Genomic DNA, 25,968 nt, shown 5'->3' with positions numbered 1-25,968 from the left:
CTTGACAATAGAATCTTGCTTGGTCTCCATTTCTCTCTCCAGCCCATGTTCTTTCAGGTTAGTGCCCCTTCAGAGGACCCTGAATAGCTGACCCGCCAAGCGGGGGTTACAGTGGCGCCTGAACAGGGACCCTGAAGTACAGCCAACTAACAGGACGACGAGGCGCAGTCCCAGGACGAAGGAAAATAAGGTCCTGACCAGCTGTGATACTCGGACAGGTCTGCAGGACGGAGGTAGGCACAGGTTCGTTGTTGTCTATAAGACATGGGACAATCGCTTCCAAAGGAAGAGAAATTCATAGAGGAATTTCAACAGTCACTTAGGGAGAGAGGAGTAAGAGTTTAAAAAGAGAGATTTAGCTGAATTCTTTTGTTTTATAGATGAAAATGCCCCTGGTTAATTTTAACCAGCCCAGGAATCCACCCCCAGACATGGGGCAAGGTAGGGAAAAATTTTAGTAAAATGTTAAAAAAATGAAGACCCTGTGCTGGAGGCTGTCCTCAGTTACTGGGCTCTTATTAGAGATGTAGCATAGAGAAAGAAATGTAGAAAAGCGGGACAAAGGTTAAATAGGGAGTAAAACTTTGTAAATAAGTTATAATGGGGATAAGGAAAAAGTATTCAGTTATATATATTGGTAACTAAAGGGAGTAAGAATGGAGCAGGAACAATGGCAGAGTTATTGAGAATCAGTAAGCGTGATAGATGTAGAATTGCAACTTTTATTGCATGCTAATAAAAAGGTAAAGAAAAAATGATTTTTGTGAGGAGCCACGTGCACACAGTCAGCTAACCTAACTCACCTGCAGGTAAAAGGCAAGCAGAAGCAAGAGTAAGTTTAGAGAGCAAATTTTACCTCACACAGTCTATAGAACAGAGGAAAGGATTCAAAAAATTCTCCTAATTTTATAATTTACAAGTTCAAATAAAAAAGATAGTTAAAAATCCGCCCTCCAGAGCTCGGGAAGGCAGTCTAACTAACACTAACAGGCAAAGTGAGCCTGTGTTCCACCCTCTGCCGTGTGGCGCAGCTTCAGCTAAAGGAAAAAAGACAGGTTTAAATTAAGGTAGCCTCTGAGATAAGCAAAGTTAAAATGCTTCTTTTCCATTTCACAATTTTGCTTCTTTGTCAAAAATCTGCTGTTTGTAGGCAGGTGAATTTGTATCCAAGGTGGATTGATTTCAGTACTGTGGTAAAGTTTAAAGTCAGAGATTGTAATGCATTCTGAAGTTCCTTGATTGTACAGGATATTAAGATTGTTTAGGCTATCCTAAGTTTTTTTGAGTTCTGTGAGAAATGTTGCTATAATTTTTAATGGACATTTACACTGAATCTGTAGATTGCTTTCAGTGAGATTGTCATTTTTGCTGTGTTTCTTCTACTTTCCCAAGAACATAGGAGATCTTTTTATTTTCTAATGTGTTAAATTTTTTATTAAAAAGAGTTAAAGTTCTTATCATACAAGTTTTTCCATTTGTGTGGCCCGCTCTTGGGTGGGAGTCGAGTTATCTCAGCTTGTAGTCCTTTCCTGCTGCCACGTGTTGCTTCAGGTTGGACTGCTGAGATTCAGGCCTCTTGAAGGGCCAGAGTTATACTCTAACAAGTGATAATGGTTAAAAATAAAAAAAAACATTTACTCCTTCAAAAGCAGAGATGACAGGATCCAAACTTCTGTCCTGCTTGCTTAGAGTTACTCCAAGATATTTTATGGTATTTATGGCTGTTTAAAAGGATGATGTCTCATCCTAGGTGTAAAAGAGATACATTTGGGTTGTTTTCCGATTCTGACTATTATAAAGTAATTCTGCTGTAAGCATAGCTGAGCACATGTCCTTATGGTATGGTTGAAAAACTTTTGTATTTAAGCCCAAAAGGGGTATTGCTGAGTTTCAAGGTAGATAGTTGCCTAATTTTAAAAAATAACTATACTATGATCCAAAAGCGGCTGTGCTAGTTTGTACTTCCAGCAATGGAGTTTTGTCTTTACCCACATTTTCTTAAGAATAAGTAGTAATTTTTAATCTTGGTCATTTTTACAAGGATAAGATGAAATCTCAGAGTTTTGGTTTGCATTTCTTTAATGGCTAAAGGATGTTATGTTTGAGCATTTTTAAAGTGTCTCTCAGTCACTTTTAAGTTCGTGTGTTGAGAGTTTTCAGTTTATGTCTGTAACATATTTTTATTGGATTAATTTTTTGATAACTAATTTCCTGAGTTATTCATATATTTTTGAAATGGGTTTATGATAAGTAAAAATCTTTTCCCATTCTATAGGCTGATATGATATTATGTTTGTTATACAAAAGTTTCTCAATTCAGGAGATATAATTTATTGTTTCTCCCAATGTTTGTGCCACTGAGGCTATGTTTAAGATATGGAAAAGTGTACTTCTAATTTTTTCTCTGTGAGGTTCAATGTAATTTTTATATGTTGAGGCCTTTGACTCATTTAAACTTGAGTTTTGTACATGGAGATAGATGTGGATCTATTTTTATTCTTCTACATGTCGATCATTAGTTAAAATGCTTCCTTTTTTCCATTTTCCTATCTGCTAGGCAGACTTGCAACTTAAAAGGAGGATAGCTTACAAACTTTTAGATATACAATGGTTAAAGCCCTAGTTATAATATTCTTATGAGAGATATTGAGCCAATAGATAAAATTCTTACAAAAAAGAATGAGCCAATTTCCAATAGAGAGCTTATAAAAGCTGCTTAACAGGTACTCACACAGGTAAAGTATACAATAATGTACAAATACATTATATTAATTATGATTCAGCTATGGCAAGTGTGTATTAAATGTAAAACTTATTCTACAACAGTTTTATGAAAAAGCAAAATGCTGCTTTTGGATAAACCTTCCCAGTTTTGCCAGTTAAGATATTAAAGTCTTAAATTAGGGGCAGAAGCCGCACTTATAAGGGTAGAAGAAGCTATCTCTCAACAAGGCTCAGGATATTTTGATCCTGAAAAAAATCCTTTATCTATTGACATTTGCCACTGATTATACGCCATCAGGGCTCCTGTGGCAAGAGGAGCAGCCGCTTCTTTGGATACAAGCGCCTGCTACCTCATCCAAGGTTTTGCCCTTCTATCCCTTTTTAGTGAAGCATACTATCTCTAAATTAATGGCACAAGAGACCCTTTACCCCATAAAAGGCAATGCCAAGACAGTATTGGCCTATGCTCTCTTTGTGCTCAATTTCCTAACTTTGGACAATCAAAGGCAGTCTGCTGTGGACAGATTGTGGCAACCTTCTACCCAATCTACTTATGCACAAGCCCTATGGAAGGACCCCTGTTGGGAGTCTGGGCTGGCCCTGACCCTATGCTTATTTGGGGAAAAGGCCATGCATGTATTTATGATACCAAGGCTCTTTGAAAGCAACTTAAAAAAGTTGCAAACAGATCCTGATGCAAACAGATCTGACATGATAACATCAAGCTGATCTTTACTAATGCAAGGTAAAAAAAAAAAAAAGCCCTTGCAATGCATTTTAAGAAAAACCCGACCTATATATATTTGGGGTCGAGGATATGTTTGTGTCTTGTTTCACAGAAAGAAAATAAAGCTGGACCTGATGATGTCATAGCTGTGGACACCCCATGGAGGAGTTCCAGGAGAGACAAATTGGAGAGAAATCCTTATCCAGTCTTCCCTGCCCCCACAGAGAGAAGTGCCTGATAGCAGGACCCGCTAAGCCACTCTACACATCCTGCCTCCAGAGATTCAGCTGAGATAACTGCCAAGATGTGCTTCAGGTAGCTGAATCCAGCTCACCCCACCCAGGAATCCCACCTGCCCTGAAGCACAAATGCTGAGCTGCTTCCAGACCTGAGACACAGACACAGATGCCCTGCTGAGATGACCTGACCATTGGTGACTACAATTTTCTGCAGTTTGAATTCTGTTTGCTTTGGAGCTAAGATGCAGACTAAACATCTGACTGTTTTAATCTTTGGGACACAAAACTCATTTTGATTAAAATCTTAACTCCTCTTCACTTAAGAAGGGGAAAGAGCGGGATTTTAACTGTTGCTCAGAGACTGGAACTGGTGGTGTTTTGATATAACAATGTCTGTCATTGTACTCTTACTGGAATTGACCTAATGATATTTGTAACTGCTTATAGATGTTGGGAAAAGTTTGACATACCCTGTAAAATGTTTGGGTTTAATACATATGTTAAAAATTTTTGATTTTGCCACATAAAACCCAGAGATATGTGTGCCTGCCCACGATAGGCATGCACACCAGCAAAAGGGGTGCGAGGCAAAGCACTGCAGGGAGAGGACCATGTGTTCTGTCTCTCTACCCTTGTTACAGACCCCAAACCCTTTAGACCTTGGGATCCCTGGAAAAAAAAATTTTTTGGCAAGCAGCACTCATAATCTTATGTTGGAGGAGGCACTTAGGAAGGAGTTTATACCATAGGCCAGACTAAAAGGTGAATACTGGGTTTGGAAGGTGCCCTTTCTTCTTGTCCAGAGAGGGAGTCATTGGTGTCCAAATTATATCTTTTATACCTTTTGTTTTAGAAGCTCCTCGCAGTCTTTTCATTAATATCCACACAGAGGCCCAATGACGGGAATATTGTGGAGCCCTCCCCTGAACAGCACATCATACAGAGGCCCTACAGGCTGGCTCAACATGGCATGATGTCAGGGGATGAGGATTGCCCTCCACATAGCCTAAGACAGAAACACTGCGGTCAAAGACCTGCTTACTTTGGTCTTGCTAGATACCTTTTTGAGGAGCTTCAAGGACAGGCAGCTGATGGCAGGACTGCCCCCAACCTAAGACAGGACCCTGGGAACCCTACGATGGGTAATGGGGAGAAAAACCTGGTCCCCACTCGACCTAAGATGAGCCCTCATCACAGGCCATCATTAAGGGCCAAAATAAAAATTATATAATTAAGACACCCCTCTGTTCCCAGGAGAGGATAGGAGACTCCACTCGAGAGAAGGGTCCTCCTTGTCACAGTCCCTTCTCCTATAGGTCTGACAATGTGGTTAGATTCTGACCAGTGTTCTCCACTTATTAGCTGCCTGCCTTAATAAAAGGAAGGGGGATTTGTCAGGGACCATTTTCCTAAGGATAGATTTGTCAGGGACCATCATCCTTACAGGGATAGCAGAGGTCATTGCCCTAAGGATGTTTACAGAGATCCCACCCCTCATCCCAACTATCTTGAGAGCTATCTGTTAATGGAACCCACCCCTTACTCCAATGCTAATGGACCACATCTGTTAACTGAATGCCCCATACTCCAATGTTAATGGATCACATGCTTTGGTTTACTCCAGGTGCAGGCTAATGACCTTCAGTCACCCCAGCAGAGTTCCTGCCTACCTACCTCCACCCCATTCAAGGGGTATATAAGCTGTAACTTTCACCCCAATAAACGGAGACCTTGACAATAGAATCTTGCTTGGTCTCCATTTCACTCTCCAGCCCATGTTCTTTCAGGTTAGCGCCCCTTCAGAGGACCCTGAATAGCTGACCTTGCCAGTGGGGTTACAATAGTTAATAATTGATCTCCTGTACCCATGCATTGAAGACTACTTCCCAGTTTCTCTTTTCTTGGGTTCAGTGTGGGCTGATTTACAATGAGATCTTTAAACCATTTGATGGTGAGTTTTGTGCATGGTGATAGAAATGGATCTATTTTCATTCTTCTACATGTTGACATCCAGTTTGTTGAACCTGAACAATTTCTTGAAGATGCTTCCTTTTCTCCACTGTATAATTTTAACTTCTTTGTCAAAAATCATATGTTCATAGATGTGTGGATTAATATCCAGGTCTTTAATTCAGTTTCATTGGCCAACTCCTCTGTTTTTATGCCAATACCAAACTGTTTTCAGTTTGTAGCTCTACAATGGAGCTTGATGTCTATGGTGGTGATGCCTCCAGAAGTTCCTTTATTGTGTAGGATTGTTTTAGCTATCCTGGGTTTTTGTTTTTCCATATGAAGTTGAGTCTTGTTCTTTCAAGGTCTGTGAAGAACTGTGTTAAGATTTTGATGGGGATTGCATTGAATCTAAAGATTGCTTTAGGCAGGATTGGCTTTTTTATTATGTTGATGCTACCTATGCAAGAACATAGGTTATCCTTTCATTTTTTGGTATCTCCTTCAATTTCTTTCTTAAAAGACTTAAAGTTATTGCTGAATAGGTCTTTTACTTCTTTGGTTAGTGTTACCCCAAGATATCTTATGTTTATTAGTGACTATTGTGAAAGGTGATGTTTCTCTGATTTTTTTCTCAGCTTCTTTTTCATTTGTATACTGGAGAGCTACTTGGTGCAGGAAAATTATCTGTATTCTGCCAATCATGTTTTAAATAAAAGCTGACTGGCCAGGCAGGGAGGCAGGTGGGTCAACCAGACAGGAAGTAGAGGCAGGGTGATGAAAACAGGAGTATTCTGGGAAGCAGGAAGCTCCCTCCGCAGTCCAGCCCAGACCACCAAAGAAGTAACATGTGACATGCCCCACTGAAAAAGGTAACATAGATAAGAATAATGGGTTAATATAAGCTACAAGAACTAATAAAAAGCCTGAGCTAATGGTCCAATCAGTTTATAAGTAATGTAGACTCTCTGTGATTTTCTTTGGAACTTGCCAGCTGTGGGGTACCAGGAGGGACAGAAACCCCAACAAGCAGGCTCCTCATGATACAGCTACTGATTTCTTTGAGTTGATCTTGTATCCCGACACATTACTGAAGGTATTTCTCAGCTGTTGGACTTCCCTGGTAGAGTTTTTTTGTGTCACTTATATATACTATCATATCAAATAACGAAAGTCTGTTTTCTTCTTTTTTAGTTTGAATCCCCTTGATCTACTTTTGTTTTCTTATTGCTCTATCCAGAACTACATAAACTATATTGAAGAGATATGGAGAGAGTTGACAGCCTGTCTTGTTCCTGATTTTAGTGGAATCAATTTGATTTTCTCTCCATTTAATTTTATATTGGTTGTCAGCTTGCTGTATATTGCTTTTATTATGTTTAGATATGTTCATTGTATTCCTGATCTCTCCTTGACCTTCATCATGAAGGGGTGTTGGATTTTGTGAATGATTTTTTTAGTATCTAATGAGATGAACATGTGTAATGGGGCTTGTAGCTTGTGGGATCCAGTGAATGGGGGGGTTGGTATTGGGGTAGCCTTCCTGCAGACAATTCTTCTGCTGGTTGGTGATAGAAGCTGAGGCAAATGGGGTAGGGGCCTGGGATTTTGCCCCACTATGGAGGTTCTAGAAAGTAGGGTATCCACCAGATGGCTGGTCATTAGCTCTTGATATTCTCTGTATTGTTGGAAGCTGTGTTTCTGCAGTTGAAAGCTTTCAGTACTGATTAGCCACAGAAACAGTAGCATGGAAGACATTGGTGATGAAAGTGATTTGCTGAAATTTGGAGGCCTTGCACAATATGATAGAGAGGAGAATAATATTACTATGTGGTCTGGAGATCATGCTTGTAATACTTTGATAAAGAATATGGTTACTTTTATCTTGATCAAAGAGTCTGCTTGAGGTTAAAGTGAAGAATTTTAAAATAATTTGGATTATTTCCATTGGCAGAGGAAATCTGTAAACATCATGTATAGGCTTTATACTCTGTTATTAGTGGTAAAACCTATGAGGATTTCTACTAAAATATAGCAAGCTGAACAATGAGATAAATAGATTTAGAAATGGAAAAGAATGGTGGACCTTGGGGCAAGATCCCATCCAGCTAAGTTTTAAACTTGAGAAATACAATTAAAGAAAAGCTTACAACTAGGTGTGCTGGTGCAACCTTTAATCCTAGCACTTGGAAGTCAGAGGCTGGTGAAACTCAGAGTTTGAGGCTAACCTCATCTACATATCAAGGTCCAGAATATCCAACCTTAGGATATCCATTTAAAACATATTTTTTCTTTTTTTATTAAATTATATAATTTTTACAAATTTTCACCTCCTCCCATTTCACTCCCCCTCTCCCTACTCCCACTCCCTCTCACTGTCCAGTCCAAGGAGCAGTCAGGGTTCCCTGCCCTGTGGGAAGTCCAAGGTCCTCCCCACTCCATCCAGGTCTAGGAAGGTGAGGATCCAAACAGACTAGATTCCCACAAAGCCAGCACATGCAGTATAATCAAAACCCAGTGCCATTGTCCTTGGCTTCTCAGTCAGCCCTCCTTGTCAGCCAAGTTCAGAGAGTCTGGTTTGATCACATGCTCCATCAGTCCCAGTCCAGTTGGCCTTGGTGAGCTCCCATTAGATCAGTCCCATTGTCTCAGTGAGTGGACACACCCCTCGCAGTCCTGACTTCCTTGCTCATGTTCTCCCTCCTTCTGCTCCTCATTTGGACTTTGGGAGCTCAGTCCAGTGCTCCAATGTGGGTCTCTGTCTCTTTCTCCATCCATTGCCAGATGAAGGTTCTATGATGATATGCAAAATATTCATCAGTGTGGCTATAGTATAGGGCCATTTCAGGCTCCCTCTCCTCAGCTGCCCAAGGAACTAGCTGGGGACATCTCCTTGGACACCTGGGAACCCCTCTAGAGTCCGGTCTCTTGCCAACCCTCAAATGGCTCCCTTAATTAAGATATATACATTCATATAGATCCCTCAAGAAGTAATTAAAATTTATTTAAAGGAATATTGCACAGTGAAAAAGAAACAGGCATTGGAGAAGAAACCAAAGGAGATGCATGTCATGTATACATATTTCTAAGATTCTGATATTCTAAGAATATCAAATTCTTGCTTCTAGCTACTTATTTTAGACATATTGACTGAGCCGGGAGCAGTTTGGAGGTTTGAGTAATAAAGAAGCCTTAGTAGAGAGATAGGAAGGCTGATGCATCAAGATAAAGGCCTTTAGTGTCCCTCCTCCCCTTGATAAATCAGTCATTTAAAACAAAAACAAAAACTAGGAGAGAAACACAAAGAATATCATACAATTTAAGCACATTACTAATTTTTCAACTATTTCAAGACAGAAGGCCTAAAGTGAGTCGTCCTGTGTTTAAAAGACTAAGAAGTGTGGGTATGGGACTTTGAGAAAAGAGGTCAAGCAAGCCTATGTCAGGTGTCAGGGGAGGATGGGGTGTCTATAAAGGGACTCACAAAAGAGGAGAGAAAGATTGTTCTTCCAGTTTCTACTTAGCCAGGTTTTTTTATTCCTTTGTTGTGGACAAGTACATACAAATGGAATTGATGTTGAATGTGGGCAACCCTAATTGAAGCTATATGGCATTGGAATGGCCATCCCATCCGTACAGAAGCTCACTACAACGGATATAGTTTGTGAGCGAGGACGTGGCTGTTGGAGAAGCTACTGTGAGCTAGCTGTGTGATAATTTTTTCTGTGAGCTCATTATCATGGAGTGATCTTTATATTTGAAATAAAAACCACTTTCAGGAAAAGATAAATAAAGCATAAAAATTATAAAGATGTAATTGAAGAGGGTACCATGTTCTTTCCCCAAAAAGCAACAGAAGTTGGCAACTCCAGCCATGTGGTTTCTACATGCATATGAATAATACTGAACTTTTCAAAGACAATATTTTGTTTTGAATATGTACACCAGTGCAGAAATTATATTCAGTGACATAAGGTCTCAACAGAAATCAAATGCTGTCTGACCTCAACCATAATTGGATCCTAATCACCTGAAATAAGTTTGAATGGTGGACTGTGAGAGTCTGGACATCAGGGTATTGTGGAGTGGCTTGTCAAAGAACAAATTTTAGTGACAAAACAGATAATATAAAGAAATTCTTCACACTCTGTACAGAACAGCTAGTAATAGTAACATATGTTATTCAATTTGAAAGTACTCTGTTTATATTTTATTGATTCCAATAACAAAAATTTTGTAAGATTCTACATGAGGGACATCCATTTAATTATTTGTTTGTATCGAGACAAAACTATTTGATTTTTCTTGCACTTTCCTCCCTCCATGTACTTCATTGTATCCCTAAAAATTTTGCCTTCTTTTTTCATACATTATTGTTCTATATGTAACAGATATACATATAATAACAAAATATGATTTATTTTATACTATAATTATCAGTAATATATACCCAAACCATGAAATATATCAAGGGTATTTCTTTTTTTTAAATTTATTTTTATAAAAAATTTCCGCCTCCTCCCTGCCTCCCATTTACCCCCTCCCCCCTCCACTCCCACTTCCTCTCCTGTCCAGAGAGCAGTAAGGGTTCCCTGCCCTGTGGGAAGTCCAAATTCCTCCCTCCTCCATCCAGGTCCAGGAAGGTGAGCATCCAAACAGGCCAGTCTCCCCCCCCCCCCCCAAGCCAGTATGCGCAGTAGGATCCAAAACCAGTGTCATTGTCCTTGGCTTCTCAGCAGCCCTCATTGTCTGCCATGTTCAGGGAGTCCGGTTTTATCCCATGCTTTTTCAGTTCCAGTCCAGCTGGCCTTGGTAAGCTCCGAATAGATCAGTCCCACCATCTCAGTGGATGGGAGCCCCCCTCGCAGTCCAGACTTCCTTGCTCATGTTTTTCCTCCTTCTGCTCCTCATTTGGACCTTGGGAGCTCAGTCCGGTGCCCCAATGTGTGGCTCTGTCTCTATCTCCATCCATCGCCAGATGAAGGTTCCCTCACGGTCCTGACTTTCTTTCTCATGTTCTCCCTCCTTCTGCTCCTCATTTGGACCTTGGGAGCTCAGTCCGGTGCCCCAATGTGTGGCTCTGTCTCTATCTCCATCCATCGCCAGGTGAAGGTTCTATGGTGATATGCAAGATATTCTTCAATATGGTTATAGGATCTGGCCTTTTCTGGCTCCCTCTCCTCAGCAGCCCACGGAACTAGCTGGGGGCATCTCCCTAGATACCTGGGAACCCCTCTAGAGTCAAGTCTCTTAATAATCCTAAGATGGCTCCCTTAATTAGGATATAAGCTTCCCTGCTCCCATATCGACCCTTCCTATATCCCAAGCATCCCATTCCCACAAGCTCTCCCCATCCTCCCCTTCACGCTTTTCTCTCCCCATCTCCCCTTGCCCCCAACCCAAACCACCCTCAAGTTCCCAATTTTTGCCCGGCAAACTTGTCTACTTCCAATATCCAGGAGGATAACTATATGTTTTGCTTTGGGTTCACCTTCTTATTGTCTTCTCAAGGATCACAAATTATAGGCGCGACGTCCTTTATTTATGGCTAAAAACCAATTATGAGTGAGTACATCCCATGTTCATCATTTTGGGTCTGGGTTCCCTCACTCAGAATAGTGTTTTCTATTTCCATCCATTTGCATGCAAAATTCAAGATGTCATTGTTTTTTTACCACTGAGTAGTACTCCAATATATATATATATATATATATATATATATATATATATATATATATATATATATATATATTCCACAGTTTCTTCATCCATTCTTCCACTGAAGGGCATCTAGGTTGTTTCCAGGTTCTGGCTATTACAAATAATGCTGCTATGAACATAGTTGAACAAATGCTTTTGTAGTATGATTGGGCATCTCTTGGGTAAATTCCCAAGAGTATAATTGCTGGGTCTTGGAGTAGGTTGATCCTGAATTTCCTGAGAAACCGCCACACCGCTTTCCAAAGTGGTTGCACAAGTGTGCATTCCCACCAACAATGGATGAGTGTACCCTTTACCCCACAACCTCTCCAGCAAAGGCTATCATTGGTGTTTTTGATTTTAGCCAATCTGATAGGTGTAAGATGGTATCTCAAAGTTGTTTTGATTTGTATTTCCCTGATGGCTAAGGAGGTTGAGCATGACCTTAAGTGTCTTTTGGCCATTTGGACTTCTTCTGTTGAGAATTCTCTGTTCAGTTCAGAGCCCCATTTTTTTAAATGTGTTAATTAGCAATTTGAAGTCTAATCTCTTGAGTTCCTTATATATTTTAGAGATCAGACCTTTGTCAGTTGCAGGGTTGGTGAAGATCTTCTCCCAGTCAGTAGGCTGCCTTTTTGTCTTAGTGACAGTGTCCTTTGCTTTACAGAAGCTGCTCAGCTTCAGGAGGTCCCATTTATTCAATGTTGTCCTTAATGTCTGTGCTGCTGGGGTTATACGTAGGAAATGGTCTCCTGTGCCCATATGTTGTAGAGTACTTCCCACTTTCTCCTCTATCAGGTTCAGTGTGTTCCGATTAATATTGAGGTCTTTAATCCATTTGGACTTGAGTTTTGTGCATGCTGATAGATATGGATCTACTTTCATTCTTCTACAGGTTGACATCCAGTTATGCCAGCACCATTTGTCGAAGATGCTCTCTTTCTTCCATTGTGAACTTATGGCTCCTTTATCAAAAATCTGGTGTTCATAAGTTTGTGGGTTAAGATCCGGGTCTCCTATTCGATTCCATTGGTCAACTTCTCTGTTTTTATGCCAATACCAAGCTGTTTTCAATACTGTAGCTATGTAATAGAGTTTGAAGTCAGGGATGGTAATGCCTCCAGAAGTTCCTTTATTGTATAAGATTGTTTTAGCTATCCTGGGTTTCTTGTTTTTCCATATAAAGTTGATTATTGTTCTCTCAAGTTCTGTGAAGAATTTTGTTGGGACCTTGATAGGGATTGCATTGAATCTATAGATTGCTTTTGGTAGAATTGCCATTTTTACTATGTTGATCCTCCCAATCCATGAGCAAGGGAGATCCTTCCATTTTCTGGTATCCTCTTCAATTTCTTTCTTCAGAATTAAAGTTCTTGTCAAATAGATCCTTCACTTCCTTGGTTAGAGTTATCCCAAGATATTTTATGCTATTTGTGGCTATCGTGAAAGGTGATACTTCTCTGATTTCTCTCTCTGCTTCCTTATCCTTTGTGTATAGGAGGGCGACTGATTTTTTTGGAGTTGATCTATTATCCTGTCAACGGTATTTCTTATAAGTCTTATTAGAAGAAAGAGGAAGAAATGAAGAGATGAAGTATTATTCTACTATTTATTTGTAGTTTTTTGATTTTTTTGTGGGGGGAGAGGATTATTAGAGTACACAAACAGCAGAGTACAGACAATGAGTTTGCTAGTTGGGAACGTTAATACTGTGAGTGGGTGAGGTTAAAAATGATCTTCTATACTTGTCTGGAATGCCCTTACTCATTTCTACATCTTCAGAATTATTGCTACAAGGATGAGAGAGCAGACAAGGTGGTCAAGACAGATGCAAGGTTATTGTGTTTCTGGATGACAGACACAAAAACTGATATCACCACTTCTTCCTCTTGTGAAACCATTGTATGGAATATTGCAAGTGCATGCTCTGTAGGGTCCAGCTATGGCTTTTTCTCACCTTTTCTCATGCTTTTGCTATGGGTCATCCAAAATAGCAATTCACAACATTCAAGCAGAGTTTCTGTTACATACGATTATGTCTTAAGTAATGATGCTCTCCAAAGTCAACTGCGGTTGATTATGAAATCACAGAGTTGGGGGAATAAGGAAAGAAACATGTATGTTTTTCAAAACATAGAGGACGCAGGTGCAGTGTCCTAGGGCTATGAGATCCCCAGAGCTTGAGAGGGATATAGAAGCAAGAAAAGCCAGTGCAGTCAGGACAACTCTAGTTACATTTAGAGGGGAATCTGAGCACTCTGACGTACCCTCAGTTGTCTGGACTTTGTTTCTGTCAGTGCTCTTGCCTGGCATGACAACCACAGGCTATGTGCAGCCTGAGAGACTGATTGATGCAACATCGGGAACCATTTGTAGCTAACAGAGTTTTCTGTGATACTGATGAGGTGTTCCATGACCTAAGTCAATAATCTCCTTGGTTCAGCCTAGCTGCAGGGCATTGTCTCTGTACAGTGCAGACCTTGACATGTCCATTCCTTTGCTTCACTTCTTCCTATTCCTGCAGTCTTTGTTTACATTAGTGGAAACATCTCAGCGGGACTGTTCTGAATACAGGATGTCCAGCACCTTTATGAAGGCTGACATAATCCTAGGTGTTTTTATTCCAATTTATAGCACAGCAGAACCACCTGAAGAATTCAAGACAATTTTTGATAGCAAACCGGATGAATTATTTGAAAAATTTACGTAAGTACCTATGTGACTGTGCTGATGGTATTCTGGCTACATGACTGTGCTTGCTCTCTGTGCACATGTAATTCCTTTAAGAATAATGAATTATAAACACAAAAATGTAAAACTCAGTTGCAAATTTTATTCTTTCATTAAGCCACTACAGCCCATTGCATTTCTCTTCTTTATTTTTCTAGTCAGTTAGAGAAAAAAGAGGGAAATCACTAAATTTTGTGTCTGTCCATGCTGTGATTCTATGGTTAGCTTATATTGTTTTTACACACACTGACTCAGATCAGAAAATGAGAGTTTCCACCCTGTTTACATATATTTAGGGATCTAAATGTCATATGTTTGGATGTTTGGGTTTTTTTCTACAGACTTGGAGAGTTTCTGTTAAATACCCATGTCTATAATAGATATCTTAGCATCTCCTATCCCATATGCTCCTATCCCACATGGTTCTCTTTAAAGGATATCAGAGTTTTGACACTGTAGTCAGGTTTATTACTTATTAATTTCTCATTAATATTTTAATTCAGTGGTTAGAAAAATCACATTCTTCATGCATGATACTCTGTCTTTTGCTTGGTCAGTTCTGCTGGAGTCACTTTTCAGTGTTTCTATTGAAGGCTTTGTAATTTTTATTTCAAGCATTTCTATTTGTTATTCCCTTCCCCAGGAATTTCAATTTCATGTTAGTAATTGTATTTTTTTATTTGTCTTCTGGGTACTGAGTCATATACATATATACTGCTCTTTTACTTTCCCCTCAGACTTTTTCTTTCTGTACAGCATTGTGTTTTGTCTCAATGCCCAGTTGAATTCACTTGCTTGTTTCTATTTTCTTCTAGGTCATTCATTACTCATCTGGCATTTGATCTCTCTGAATACCTTTGACTTCATGTGTTTGTTACTTATGATATTGTGGAGAAGTTATTTAACTTGAGTTTTCAGATTTCCTGTTGTTTTTCCCTATTGTTCCAATAATAGTTACCCGTGTTCTTTTGAACATTGATTCTAAAATAAGAGGGTCCTTTACTGAGAAGTAATTTCTTGAAAGTTCAAGCCATGTACTTCTCTGTGAGAAGGAAACACCCTTCTAGGCCTGTAGGTATTTGTGGTGTTATAGAGTAAGTTAAAAGAAAACTCTGGAAATGACTGATTTGTCATTTTAAGTACTCTTAGGAATACATTCACAGCATGGAAACTTTAGGAACCAGTAAAACAGGAGGTAGGAGTGCCAAGACCAGGGGATGGAGAGAGTGCATCCTCGGGGATAGGCAGGAGGCAGGAATGCTTGCACTATTAACTGACAACAACACTTATCTGGAGTCTGTTTGATATGTCAGAGGTGGATAAATCTTTCCACTCTGAATCTTATATGAATGTTTTTAATATTTTCAAGTTCCCAGATAGAGATAAAAGTTTTAGATGTATTACCATGGCCACTTCCTGTGATCTGCACTGAAATCCTCATTGTAGAAAAGGTAGTTCACTGATGTCTATAAACAGGTGCAGTAGATTTATTCTATAGAGCCATAGGAAAAGCTTAGAACCCAAAGGGGAATACAAACACAAACACTCTTTCCCTATTTCTTTTGTCCAGAATTTGGATATGGATATCAGAGATGTTTTCACCACAATCAGAACCACTTATAAATCTATATTCAGAAAACAGTGAAATTAAATTAAAAATGTTGTCCTTTGACTATGATGCTTTAGCGAGGCTAGATAAATAAGCTTATCTGATCTCTACTCATTAACATATCTATATTTGTCAAGGATAAATAAATAGCTTATCAGATCTCCATTGATTAATATAATTTCTCCTTTGAGATATTGAAATCTCCTTTTCTCAAGCCTTAAATCGCTTCCTCAGCCCTTGATAACTTGTATTTACATATCTGAAAACTCTTCCTTACACTCTCAAAACTTACATCAATGTTAAACCATTTCTCCCATCTCATCTTTTACCAGGGTACATAAATGGTTGATTAATGGAAGCAATAAAAAGAAGTTCTTTTAAATAAAACTATTAAATTTTTTTTTGCTAGTAATGTCATGGTAACTTCAGTTTAGTTTTCATTTAAACCTATTTTGTGAGATTGTATTTCTCAGTGTGATACCTGTCAGCAAGGTAACCCTGTCAGGGAGTCTGCCTTCTTGAGCAGATGACCTGTTATCTTAGAAAAAACAAGACCTGATTTTCAAATATGCTATATACTGACTATGCAGCTACAACCTTGTTTGGAGGAGCTGAGTAGATCTACCTATTGATGCTGAACTTATGAAGCTATAACTTTTTAGCAACACCATCAGAGATCTGAGGATAAATATGAACAGGAAATATAATTTAAATTGCCTCTATATCTGTAAAATGACAGAGACTTCACCAGATACCTGGGCAGCCAGCCTGGGTTCCTCCATAGTGTTCTCAATGACTTTTTTTGGAAGCAGAGGTTGTCACTCTTTGAATATCATGCAAGACACTATTAGGCTATGGCAGCCAAGTGGGCAGTATCAGTCTTCAACCATCAGAACTATGGGGATTTACTATAGAGGAGAAACTTGAAAAAACAAACCTTCTTTGGCCAGGCAGAATATGACATTCAGTCCAATAGTTCCTATACCCTGGCAAGGACATGGTGATAGGTAAAGCATGTGCCAGTTATTAGCCCAGATGTCCACATTTTCAGAACTGAGGTAAGATCCAAGTGGAGTCTGTTTCTCCCTTGTTTGTGGGTAGTCTCAGCTACTGATTCTGGAAGCTGGTATTTTTGTCTATCATGGGAAGCATTTTTCACTGAGTAATTTAAATTCCATTTTCAGAAGATTTCTCTGAGGGCATTGAGGGACATCATATAATTTATTATTTACACCTTATTTGTGACAAACTTTATTTATTAATGGTTATTTGCTGCTTCAGGCTTGTCCTTAATAGAATATCCAGAAGGCTAGAGATTGCCACTCATTTCATTTGTACTCATCATGATGAAGGGCCATCACTCTGAGCATTGTTAAAAAAGTTCGATTGTTTATAAAGTGACCTATCATTAACTTGCATGTCTTTTTGGATTTTGGAAGTTTTATTTTTATTGAGCTCTACCATTTTCTCTCTGCCCATGCCTGCCTCTTCCCTATCCTTTAACCCTCTCCCAAGGTCCCCATGCTCCCAATTTACTCAGGAGATCTTGTCTTTTTCTACATCCCATGTAGATTTGATCTATGTATGTCTCTCTTAGGGTCCTCTTGTTGTTTAGGTTCTCTGGGATTGTGATATGTGGGCTGGTTTTCTTTGCTTTATGTTTAGAAACCACTTACGAGTGAGTACATATGATAATTGTCTTTCTGGGTCTGGGTTACCTCACTCAAAATGAGGTTTTCTAGCTCCATCCATTTGCCTGCAAAATTTAAGATGCTGTTATTTTTTTTTCTGCTGTTTAGTACTGCGTTGCGTAAATGTACCACATTTTCCTTATCCATTCTATGGTCGAGGGGAATTTAGGTTTTTCCAGGTCCTGACTAGGACAAACAATAATGCTATGAACATAGTTGAGCACATGCCCTTGTGGCACAACTGAGCATCCTTTGGATATATACCCAAAAGTGGTGTTACTGGGTCTTGAAGAAGGTTGTGTCCTAATTTTCTGAGAAAAGACCACACTGACACCCAAAGGGGCTTTACCAGTTTGCATTTCCACCAGCAATGCAGGAGTGTTCCCTTTACCCCACAATTTGTCCAGCACAAGTTGTAGTCAGTGGTTTTGATCTTGAACATTCTTACAGGTAAGATGGAATGTTGTTTTGTTTTGCATTTCTCTGATGACTAAGGATGACCAAGGATTTTCCTAAGTGTCTTTCAGCTATTTTAGATTCCTCTGTTGAGAGTTCTCTGTTTAGATCTGTATTTCATATTTTTGTTTGATTATTTGTTCTTTTGTTTCTTGAGTTCTTTGTATATTTAGGAGATCATACCTCTGTCTGATGTGGGGTTAGTGATGGTCCTTTTCCCATTCTGTAGGCTGTCATTTTGTCTTGTTGACCATGTCCCTTGCTTTACAGAAGCTTTTCAGTTTCAGGAGGTCCCATTTATTAATTGCTTCTCTCAATGTCTGTGATACTGGGGTTATATTTAGGAAGTGGTCTCCTGTGCCATTGCATTCAAGTGTGATTTTCACTTTCTCTTATATAAGGTTCAGTGTGGTTGTCTTTATGTTTGAGTTCTTTCATCCATTTGGACTTGAGTTTTGTGCATGTTGATAGATATGGGTCTATTTTCATTATTCTACATGTTGATATCCAGTTATGCAGGCACCATTTGTTAAATATGCTTTCCTTTTTTCATTCGATATTTTTTGTTCTTTGTCAAAAATCATGTGTTTGAAGGTGTGTGGATTAATATTCGGGTCTTCAATTTGGTTTCATTGGTCTTCCTGCCTGTTTTTATGCCAATACCAGGCTATTTTCAGTATTGTAGCTCTGTAGTAGAGTTTGAAGTAAGGGATTGTAACTTGCATGTCTTAATTATCTTCTATAGTTTACAACTTTATTTTATTTTCATTTTATTTTTATTATAAATTTTCTATTCATTTTTCATACCAACCACAGATCCCCTTAACTTTCCTCCTCCCACTCCACCTCATCTCTACCCCCTCCCGATCCCCCATCCACTCCTCGGGAAAGATAAGTCTTCCTATGTGGAGTTCACAAAACCTGGGACATCAAGTTAAAACAGGACCAAGCTACTCGCCCTGCGACAAAGCTAAGGAAGGAATACCACCATAGTGAATGTACTTCAAAAAGCCTCCTCATGAGCCAGTGACAGATCCTAGTCCCATTAACAGGGGTTCCACAAACAGACAAAGTCACACTGTCACCCACATAGAGAGGGCCCATGCAGACCCATCAGCTGTCAGTCCAGAGTCTGCGTGCTCCCAGGAGCTAAGATCGGCTGTGTCTGTGGGTTTACCCATCATGACCTTACCTCCCCCCATGCTCTAATAATCCCTCATCCCCCTTTTCAACTGGATTCCTCAGTTGGACCCAGTGTTTGACTGTGGATTTCTATATCTGCTTCTATTCGTTACTGGATGAAGACCATATGGTAGCAATGAAGGTAGTTACCAAACTGTTTATAGAAGAAGGCCAGTTCAGACACCATCTTCACTATTTCAAGGATTTTTAGCTAGAGTAATGCTATAGATTCCTGGGAATTTCCCTAATGCTGGCTTTCTCTGTAACCCCATAAGGGCTCCCTCTATCAAGTTATCTCTTTCATTGCTTTCCCTCTCTGTCCCTTCACCAATTTGAACATCTTGGTACCTCATGTTCCCATCCCCTATATCTTCTCCTCTACCGCTCTACCCTTTGTTTGTCCAGTAGATCTCATCTATTTCTTCTTTCTAGGGAGATGTGTTCATCTCTTTTAGGGCCCTTCTTCTTACCTAGCCTCTCCGGGCCCACAAATTATTGCATGATTATTCTTTGCTTTACAACCAATATTTACTTATGAGTGAGTATATATTGTGTTTGTCTTTCTGGATCTTGGTGATCTCACTCAGGATAATTTTTTTCTAGTTCCATTCATTCACCTGCAAATTTCATGATGTCACTACTTTTACAAGAGATTAATACTCTATTCTGTGATTGTACCACCATTTCTTTCATCCATTTTTCATTTGAGGGACATCTAGCTTGTTTACAGGTTCTGGATACTATGAACTTAGTTGAGAAAGTGTTCTTGTGATATGATTGAACAACCTTTGTGTATATGTCCAAGATTGATTATGTTGGGTCTTGAGATAGACTGATTTCCAGTCTGAGAAACCAACATACTGATTTCCAAAGTGGATGTACAAGTTTTCACTCCCACCATCAGTGGATGTGGGTTCCCTTACTCCATATCCTCTTCAGCATAAGCTGTCATCACAGTTTTTGTTCATAGTCATTAAGAGAGGTATAACATTGTATCTCAGAATTGTTTTTATTTGTATTTCCCTGATTACAAAGGATGTTGAGCAATTTCTTAAATTTCTTTTAGTCATTTGAAATTCTTCTGTTGAGAATGATCTGTTTAGATCTATACCCCATTTTAATTGGATTATTTAGTATTTTGATGTCTAATCTCTTGAGTTCTTAGTTTGGAGATCAGTACTCTGTCATATGTAGGTTTGGTCGAGATATTTCTCTTTATGTAAGTTGCCATTTTTGTCTTATTGACTGTGTCCTTTGTCTTAAAGAAGCTTCTCATTTTCAGGAGGTCCCATTTATTAATTGTTGTTCTTGGTGTCTGTGTTACTGGTATCATATGTAGGATGCAGTCTCCTGTGCCAATGTGTTCAAGGCTACTTCCCACTTTCTCTTGAATGAGGTTCAGTGTAACTGGATTTATATTGAGATCATTGATCCAATTGGACTTGAATTTTGTGCATGGAGATAGATGTGGATCTATTTGCATTCTTCTACACTTCAACATCTAGTTATGCCAGCATCATTCATTGAAGATGCTTTCTTTTCTCCACTGTACACTTTTAGCTTCTTTGTCAACAATCAAGTGTTCATAGGTGTTTGGATAAATATCAGGGTCTTCATTTCAATTCCATAGATCCACGCACGTGTCTGTTTTTATGCTAACAGTTGGTAGCTTTTCTGCGGTTACAATTTTACAGTTTTATATCTGTTAAGTTTGAGTCTTAAATTTTTGCATTAAAGATTTAAGTGAACCAGCACTCGGGAGGCAGAGGCAGGCGGATCTCTGAGTTCAAGGCCAGCCTGGTCTACAAGAGCTAGTTCCAGGACAGGCACCAAAGCTACAGAGAAACCCTGTCTTGAAAAATACCAAAAAAAAGATTTAAGTGAAGATTTTTTTAGTGTCAAAATAAAATACTAAACAATAAATACAGTCCACAGTCAGACTGGAAACATTAATTTTGTGATTCATTCATAGTGAACCTTTAGAGAATATCAGCTTCCTATATGACTTAGTTTTTTTTTCAAATAGTTAAATATTAATAACATTAGCAAAGACATAGAGGATATATGTCCACCTCCAAGTCAGTTTCTCCTAGCATGGATATAATTTAAGAATTTGTATATTTTATTTATCAAATATAACTATTCATTAAACACATGTAGCTTCTTATCTAATTTATCTAGATGCTTAGTGTTGAACACAGTTACCAATGAAATAACTGCTCACACATGCTTCTCAAAATCAGTTCCTGTTGTCCTGAATAGACTCTTATAAACTTTGTATTTTAGAAACATTCATCAAATATAAACTGTCAGTAAATTCTATTTTAGATAAACAAAAATGGAATCAAAGTCACATATAGAGAATGTTGTGTCTGATGAGTTTTCCTAAACAAGACTTGAATCCAAGTTACACATAAGATTTTTTAAATTATCAAGTCTTTTGTTACAAATTTTAACTGACGTTTGTTAATTATTTCATGTATTTTTAAACCACACCCAGTAAATCACAAATCCTTAGACAAATAAGTTTTACAAAATTGTCCTTAAAATCTTAAAGCAAATTTTATACTTTAGCAGGAGTTTTGGGGATATAAGAGAGGGGAGCGTGTTATCAGCCAAAATCCCAATAGGAAAATATTGCTTTTTATATATTTTAAACCACACAGAGTCTTTTCCTGTGCTATTCTCTTGTATTCTTCTCCCTGTTGTAAATTCAGATGGTCAGTCTGATACTGGATACATTTGAAAGGGACTTTTGAATAGCTTGCTCAGATCTGGAAGGAGAAGGGCTAAAACCAAAATCCAGAGCCACAATTTTTATAGAGTATAGTAGAATAAAACAAATTTTACTATTATCCATAACCCAAAGGTATTTAAACCTCTATAAACTATATCCAGTGATTAGAGGGAGGGATTGGAGCAAGGAAAGATCAAAGAAGGTTCCAACATGAAGAGAAGTGCAGGGAGCAAAGAAAACACAGGTATAAAAGATTTTTGAAAGGAGAGTAGAGAGAATTTAGAAATAAAAGACATTGTGATCATATGTGTGTGAAGTGGTAGAAATTATTGCACTCTATGGGTATTTGGAAATCCAATGTGTCATCTTTGGTCATGGAGCTATCGTGAAGTCAAGCCATTTACAATAAAACAGCTTGGAATATTGAAATCTCTAAGTCTGAGAAATAAAAAAGATTTGAATACTGTATATGAGGAGTATGCATAGCAAGCTCCATGAATAAGCAGAGAACACACTGGGAGGGAGAGCAAGGATAGGAAAGAGAAGGGTAAGTTTCTTGGTTATCCCAAGTGTATTAAGAAATCTGTCAGGGAAAATATCCCAAATGACAAAAGATCAACATGTGTTTCCACATAACGGTGCCCAATATGGCAAGAGAAGCTGCCTCATACACTCATGCACAGGCTACAAACACTGAATAACCCATTCACACAGCAATATTGAATGGCTTCAAGATTACATCTCAAATGTTCTCACTTAATCCAAAATCAGAGAATTGGGATAACAGGAAATGGAGGTCCCAAGGTCTTGTCAACTGACACTTAAATATCGATTAAAAACAAGCAACCCAATTTAAAACACAAGGAACTAAACTAGGTGTTCAGAATAGATAAAATACAAATGACTGAGAAAGAGTTAAAAGATGTTCAATCTCCTTTGCAATCAGTGAACTATTAATTACAACTTCTTTGAGCTTTCATTTTACCAAGGAACATAAATTACAATAAATGCTGACATTTATGTGGGTAAAAGGGAACACAAACTGATGTAGGTCCTATGGAAATTTGTGTTAAGGATTTCTAAAAGTATGGAAAGATATCTACATTATCCACTATGTCTATCAATCCTGGAAATATACCAAAAGTACTGCATATCTGACTATAAAAAGTCTTGATCATTTTCATTGTCGTTCTCGTCACAATAGTCTTGAAATTGAGTATGCCTAGATGTTCACCAACTGATGAATGGATATTGAAACTATGATGCATGTACACAATTAAATTTTATTCCGCTGAAAACACAAATAGAATTATGAACTATGCATGCAATGATTGGAGCTAGAATTACCAGTTTGAATGAGATAATGCAGATATAATAAGACAATGCTAAATGTGTTCATATGCAGATTCTAGTTTTGAATTTTCATGTATCTCTACTTAACTGGAGTACACACACACACACACACACACACACACACACACACATATATATATATATATATATCAGTAAAATAAAAGGTGCAAAAGAGTTGAGATTTCACTATTTGTGGAATAGAATACACGTGATACAAAGCAGAAAATGGAAATACTGGAGAAGGAATTGTTACGTGGGGAGTGATGGGAGAGCACAGTGGAGAGAGTGTGTGAATGAATAACATTAAGACCTTGCAGACAACCTAATGGAAATATACGACTGTAGTCTATTTCCTCATATACACCTAAAATGCACTTAAATGAGTTATTTTTATAGTTGGGGGATAATGCCTCTCCCAGATACCATGGACCATTAAATACAATGCCCAGTGCTAGGTATGGGTTCCCTGTTTTAAATCATTTGTGAATGTTGTCCGTGTACACTCAGACACTACAAGCTATTTCCACTGTTCTTGGTTACCCTACATAATTTGATGGCAGGACCTGTTTGATAGAACATCACATGGTCAATTCATAGGACATGGAGAAATCAAGTTGAGGCTGACATGGAGACTTTATTCCTACCTGCTAACATCCATGGATGGTGAAAGTTGGTGCATATTTGGTAAAATCACACTCTATGCATGCAAGATAGTCTCATGTAATGAAAACATACCTACTCTACTAAATATAGTGAAGAAAATTTGAATCAAATTTGAAAATACAGAAAGGAAGATGAAGTATAACAGAAAGGCCTCTCCCTTTTCTCCGTCATTGTAGATTCCAGCTGTACATATGAAGGGAGGTCCACTGACAGTGTGGACTCTTATCTTTTCTTTGGTTGAAGTTGTTCCTGAGTCTTTACTGTATGAAGGTCTGATGTCAATCAGCCTGTGTTAATAGGACCCATTTTCTCACTTTGAACATCAGAGGTCTATAGACATATTGAGTTGTGAATTCTGAGTGCTGGATGGATTCTCTCACTCTTGGAGGGAACCCCAGGCCATACTGCTCTGGTTGATTTCAGTTGGAGGGTGCCTCCATAGAGGTTTGAGACTGGGAAGACTTGAGAACAGTAAAGGTCCTGACACTTGAAAACCTGTTGGTTGTTAGTCACCAGACAAGGGGGCTTATGTGTGCTTCTAAGACAGACCACAGGAAACTTATGGTCATGTGCTTCACTGCAATGATCAACAGATTCACATTGCTGTATTTTTACCCTCCTCCTGGTCTCAGGCTCAGAGGTTTCATTTAAAATCCAGGATAATTCTCTGGTAAGAAGCTTGGATTGTGGCTGCCCATGGCTTGACTCTCTTTTTTATGCATTCCTAGAGTAGCTTTCCTGCTGCCTGATCCTCTGGTGCATAATTTTCCTGCACTCCTATCCTATCTCCCACTCTATCCTGTCTCCCCAGCCCCATTCCCTCTCAATTGTTTGATGCTGCATATTTCTTTTGTGCCATAGGAAAAAGATCTCAACACCTAGCTCAAATAGAAAAAAAGAGAATGTATTCTAGATCCAAATTTGTGTGACCATGGCCAGTGAACACAGATTTAGTTGATCCCAGATACCATGTTCTAATGTCGAGGCAGTTTCATGAACTTTTCACTGAAAATTTAAGAAATATGTAAATCAATTAGTGGAAAAATAAGAGAGAAGGTGACAGGCAAAATGGGAAAAGTTATCTTACAAGCCCAAGATGCTATCTCATCTCAATATTAGCTTTTAGGATGTCAGAAGCCAGTGCTCTACTAAGAGACTAAATTCCAAAAGGGTTTTATTTATTACTTATAGGAGATTTGTTAACCTGCAAAGGTGCCCATAAATGGCTCTTCAGGGTGCTATTGTTACCTTGGAATAAGATAACAAGCTTCTAGACCTGCAACAGTCCAATCTCCCCAGATCACTGAAGTTCTAATCAGTCAGTCTGAAGACACAGCTCTTCCCATGAGTTTTCATACATGTATTTATACATAGGTACACGTTTATACACGTGTGCATTTATACACATAGACATTTCTACAGTTCAATATATTTATATACACGCATGCATTTATACTCTTGCTTGCATTGACACACATAAATGCATCACGAATAATAAAACCCAGAGTCAGATGTTGGAGTTCAAACAGAAAACCAGAAAAGAAAAGCAGCCAGGACTTTAGAGAATCTTACATCTATGAAGGCTGGGTGACTGCTGACTGAGCACACTAAGCAGACTACACAGACTAAGCCTTTCTCCTCTCATTTTATATTCCCCATATTGCTGGATTAAAAGCATATGACTCCCTAGTACTGAGATAAAAGGCGTAGGCCATCACCACCTAGATTTGTTTCTGCATTGATCTTGTATAGAGCAGGGTGGCCTTGAACTCACAGAGATCTATCTGCCTCTGTCTAGCAAATCCTGGGCTTAACGTTGTGTGCCATCACTGCCTGACCTCTAGTGGTTGAGCTTTGCCTTTCTGATTTTTAGGCAAGCTTTATTTCCTTTTTTTTTTTTTTTTTTTTTGGTTTTTTGAGACAGGGTTTCTCTGTAGCTTTTGGAGCCTGTCCTGGAACTAGCTCTTGTAGACCAGGCTGGTCTCGAACTCACAGTGATCAGCCTGCCTCTGCCTCCCGAGTGCTGGGATTAAAGGCGTGCTAAATAAAAGATTACAATACATTTATGCATTATTCAGATACATTTATATACCTGTATATATTTGTACATATGGAAACATTTATACAAATATATTTATGCACACATATATTTATACAAATGTATACATTAATGCATATGTATACAATTATATATGTATGAGTTTATA

General features: G+C 38.6%; 1 protein-coding gene across 1 annotated transcript in view; it reads left to right on the top strand.

Annotated features, from left to right (window-relative positions):
- Positions 1–13,825: 13,825 nt before the first annotated feature.
- Positions 13,826–25,968, top strand: part of LOC119824399 (vomeronasal type-2 receptor 116-like) — a 46,358-nt gene continuing 34,215 nt past the window's right edge. Inside the window, exon 1 of the mRNA XM_038344517.1 lies at positions 13,826–14,046. Coding sequence (XP_038200445.1) covers positions 13,826–14,046 — 221 coding nt within the window. The remainder of the gene's footprint in view (positions 14,047–25,968) is intronic.

Source organism: Arvicola amphibius, chromosome 10 (assembly GCF_903992535.2).
Source record: "Arvicola amphibius chromosome 10, mArvAmp1.2, whole genome shotgun sequence".
In the NCBI taxonomy this organism is placed as follows: Eukaryota; Metazoa; Chordata; class Mammalia; order Rodentia; family Cricetidae; genus Arvicola; species Arvicola amphibius.
Note: the sequence above shows the minus strand (reverse complement) of the source record. Positions and strands in the feature narration are given on the sequence as shown.